The 4,519-nt window shown below is 37.6% G+C and overlaps 1 protein-coding gene across 1 annotated transcript; it reads left to right on the forward strand.

Annotated features, from left to right (window-relative positions):
- Positions 1 to 2,216: 2,216 nt before the first annotated feature.
- LOC113859436 lies at positions 2,217 to 2,594 on the forward strand. Its single transcript, XM_027492212.1, has one exon. It carries the CDS (start codon positions 2,217 to 2,219, stop codon positions 2,592 to 2,594), a length of 378 nt encoding a protein of 125 aa, XP_027348013.1.
- The last annotated feature ends 1,925 nt before the right edge of the window (positions 2,595 to 4,519 follow it).

Consider the following 4,519-nt stretch of genomic DNA (forward strand, 5'->3'; position numbering starts at 1 on the left):
TTCCACAAAATTACATAATAACCATCCAGCAAATTTAATCATCTTCCACATTAAATACTCATCATATATTACATACACATATATATCAACCACTTAACCCAAATAGTCCAAACAATCAAACAAGCATCTTTTCATCCATTATTCACACAAAAGATATCTCAACTATATATTCTCATAAAATATTCACATAACAGTGCTCTATGAGCATAAAATAAATACTGTAATATAATGATAAAAGAGAGCTCTCCTTACCTCAAAAATGAGTTTATAGAGAGTTGTTGAAAAGGATCAAATTTCAGGGATGGAAGTTCTCCTGAGTATTAAGAGATATCTATAAGAAAAAAAAACAGGAAAACGATTAGAGAAACTCAAGTTTAATCCGAAGAAACTTACTTGGAGTCACTTAACTTCAATATCCAAATTTGACTTTGAAGAGAAATCTGAGTTTATGAGGCTTTTATCTCGGTAAAAGAAAGAGAGAGTTCAAAGAAAGCTTGAGAGGAGAAAGACATGAGTTTGAAATAGAATGAATTTCTCATGCGAGAAATCTCTTAAATACCCCTAACCCCGCGCATTCTTACTTGAGTAAGGGATAGCTCGCTTGAGCGACAACATCTCGCTTAGGCGACTAGCATCTCGCCTGAGCAAGATATGCAGATAGTGGTCTCCACCCTCTTTGTAACGCCTCAAATTTTGATAATATTAATCATTATTGTTGATGTAGATAGATGTGTGAGTATTTATATGAAAATGAATGTTGGAATGTGCACTCGAGTGCGAAATGATGGAATGGGAATGACATTTTAATGATGCCTCGCTGTAGCGAGAGTGTCGCGATCTGAGGGGTCTTAAAAGAGGGCTTAGGGATTTGAAGGTTATTTCTCAAATCCTCTCCCTAATCCCTTCGATTCTCTCGACCCCAAACCCCTTTCCCACTGATTGATTGCCTCCAAAGACGTTCGTGAGCAAGATTGGAGCTCGAATTCGTGTGGGAAATGCTTGGAGGTGAGTTTTAATGGTTAGGTTTTCGTTTTTCCTCTCCTTTCTCTGTTTTGGGGTGATTTCGGGGGTTCTTATGAAATTAATCGTGTATGTAGGCCGAAATATGTGGGGAGAACGTTTCCAAGATTGAATCTAAGTGTGGGTCTTCAATCTGAGGTAAGGGGGACTCTGCCTTACTCTTTTTACGTGTAATTAACTGCGAAATTGATTGAATATGAAAATGTGGCTGAGTTGGAGGGTAGAAAATGTATAGGGAAGGGAAATGGTCATAGAAGGTGATGAGGGCCATGTGCCGGGGCTTGTGAATATTATGTGTGGATGAGAATATGAGTATTTGATGAAATTTGTCGTGCTTGATGATGTGTGAACACGTGTGGGCCGAGTGTCGTATAATAGAACCGAATGTGGGCTACGTGCTGTGAATTGTGACTGAATATAGGCTAGGTGTCGTATGGTATGACATGACTGTGGATAAATTGTTGTGTTATGGATACTGGTAAGCTATGTGTCATGTTGTATAAATGAATGTAGGCCTAGAGCCGTGTATTATGAATAAAGTGAGTGGGGCGGGTAATCGCCAGTATAAACGCTGAGAATGGGGCGAGTTGTCGCCGGTATAAATACTGAGAATGGGGCGAGTTGTTGCTGGTTTAAGCACTAAGGATGGGGCAAGTTGTCGCCGGTATAATGTGTTGTGAGGGGGGGCGTGCTAACGCTGGTGGAATATGTTGTGAATGTACTATCTACATGCTGAATATATTTAAATGGTTTGAAGGTGAGACTCTATGTTTGATTGTATTTGGTACTGTAGAGTATTCACCCTTACATTCATTTTTCAGGTAGTCAAGACGATCAGCACCGAACATAATGAAAGGACAGATGAACTGTGTAGGGCTTAGGATAATATTTTAAAATTTGTTGTATTTGAATTAGCCCTGTGGTAGTTGTTTGATATGATCTTGTAATCCTTCCTCATTTTTGAAATATTTTATGGAAATTTATTATTCAAATTTTGTGAAATTGTTATCTATTTGAAATTAAATTTAAGGTGTTACAATTTAGTATCAGAGCAGTTCATCTAACCGGACTGAGGTATTGGGCTGAGACGTCCATGGTTAAGTGTTGATTGTTTTGTTTGCCTGAAATGTAAATGTATTGATTGATCTGATGTGCTGGAATATGGTTTACTAAATTGTGATTTGCTTAGCTAAATCATGTCTGGTAGAGGTAGAGGATCTAGAAGCACTAACGATCCTATGGAGCGCATAGCTCAAATGCTGGAAGCCTTAGTGCATAATCAAGGCGGAGAGTCGGCTGAATACCGAGGATTGTCTGCCTTCACTAGGCATGATCCTCCGAAGTTTGAGGGAGGGTTCAACCCCGAAGGAGCCCAAAGGTGGGTGGCTGATGTAGAGAAAGTCTTTAATGCCATGGGGTGTCGTGAGGAGCACAAGGTGGCCTATGCCATTTACTTGTTGTGTGGCGAGGCAAAAGACTGGTGGAGATTTGCCGGTCAGACTTTGCCACAAGAAGGTGGCTACATCCAATGGGAAACCTTCAATGCAATCTTTCTAGGGAATTACTTTCCCTGAGATCTGAGAAAGCAGAAGGGTAGAGAGTTCCTTGAGTTGAAGCAAGGAAATATGACTGTGGGGGAGTATGCTGCGAGATTCCAAGAGCTGATGAAGTAGTGTCCTCATTTCCAGCATGGGGATGGAGAGGAAGAGTTGTGTTCTCAGTTTGAGAACGGATTGAGGCCAGACATCCGAGCCGCTGTTAGTGTGTTTCAATTGACGGACTTGCCCAGTTTGGTGAGTAAGAGCAGAATCTTTGAAGCAAACACAAGGGGGAAGACAGTGGACACTATGTGTGTGTGTGTACTGTTCCTATTAAATTGTATTGCATATACTTGGGTTATATAAAATTTCATATGTTGGATAAGACTACTAGCAAGAGTTTTGATTTGATATTAAGTGTTTATATGTGTGTTTTGATGTGAGAGTATAACATACCCTTTTCGTTGTAAAACTATCATTATTTTGCCCTATTCTTGAGAAAATAAAGAGTTTTAGGTATAGGTTTTCTCGCTTAAGCGAGGTGTACCTCGCTCAAGTGAGATAATACCTTTCCAACTGTCCTTTTGCCAAGATGAGAAGAGATCTTGCTCAGCTGGGAAGGGACCTCGCTCAGGCGAAAGGAGCTTGTTCAGATGAGGAGTCGCAAAAAAAATGGAGAGCTCTCTGGACCTAATCTCGCCCAGACAAGAATGCTGCCCACTCAAGCTAGATGCAACTCGCTCTGTCACTCGCTCAAGCGAGAATAGAAGAAACCTTCTCAAAGTTGAATTTCTTCCTGATCCAAGTGAGAACATCTGTCTCATTGATAGACGATGCCGAGTCGCTATCAAAACAACTAAGTTTCTCTAAGAATTAGGCGGTATAGAGCTTAACCTAGGTCAATTCATAAATACACATCTTCAGCTAAATTCAGTTTTAGGTTCTTTAAAAGTAATGCGAGTAAATTTTGGAGGTTTGAAAACTTCCAATTAATTAAATTAAATGACAAAAGAAATAAAATTGAGTAAAAATAAATTAAAAAATATCAACCTACAGAATACCAAATGCATGTAACTTCGATTATCACAGTATCTAAAGATTTTAATTTGAGTTTAAACGTTTATGAGACACCCCAAATTTTCCCTTATTTCATAATGATTTTGGATTATGTTAACCTTATTTAATTAGATGTAAGTAGTGCATAGAGACTTGAGAACTAAAATTTTTCTTAGTAAAATTTACTGAAACGGGTCTGATAAATAATCGGGTAATGTAAAAAGGAAATAAAATCCAAAAATTTTATTTAATACTTTTAGACTATATATAGTTTTATATGAATTATAAGAGGTCTAGAAATATCTAAAAGTAGAAAATAAATAAAATTGCAAAATTTGACTAAAATAACCAAAATACCCATACAAACATCTAGAAGCAGACCCATTTTGGACAAGCAAATAAAGGAGATAAATTCTGAAGTTTTTATGGTGGGTAGTCCATATGTAGAGGTTTTGGACATGCAAGTATAGAGCCCAAAGAGCACCTATAAAAATTACCCAAAATTATCCAAAAAGAGGCCCACAAATCAAAGTGTAAATGAAGGAAAATGGGTTAGGAATAGTAGTAAGGAGCTACGTGACCCATTACGACCCACGTGAGACTAATTATGATTAAGGGATAAGTTTAATTATGATTAATCCCAGCTGGATGAGTATATTCCACAAAAGTCAAGCTAAGTTAACAAAGTAATCATTAAAGAGATAAGGCTAATAATGAATAATTTGGGTTAATGATTGAATTAATTCCTATCCAATGGATCTAATTGAACCATGACCATGACCATTGGATCTAAACTAAATAGGTTTCAAAAATTAATTGGAATGATTAGAATGGAACTAGAAAGGTTAAAATCTAACTAGAAGTACAAAAGCCATCATGAAAGGGCAATTTGGAATTTTATAAAT

The sequence above is a fragment of the Abrus precatorius genome, unplaced genomic scaffold, assembly GCF_003935025.1.
Source record: "Abrus precatorius isolate BTA unplaced genomic scaffold, Abrus_2018 Scaffold2, whole genome shotgun sequence".
NCBI lineage: Eukaryota > Viridiplantae > Streptophyta > Magnoliopsida > Fabales > Fabaceae > Abrus > Abrus precatorius.

Coding starts and splice junctions, on each gene's coding strand:
- LOC113859436 (XM_027492212.1), top strand. CDS start 2,217: ATGTCTGGTAGAGGTAGAGGATCTAGAAGCACTAACGATCCTATGGAG.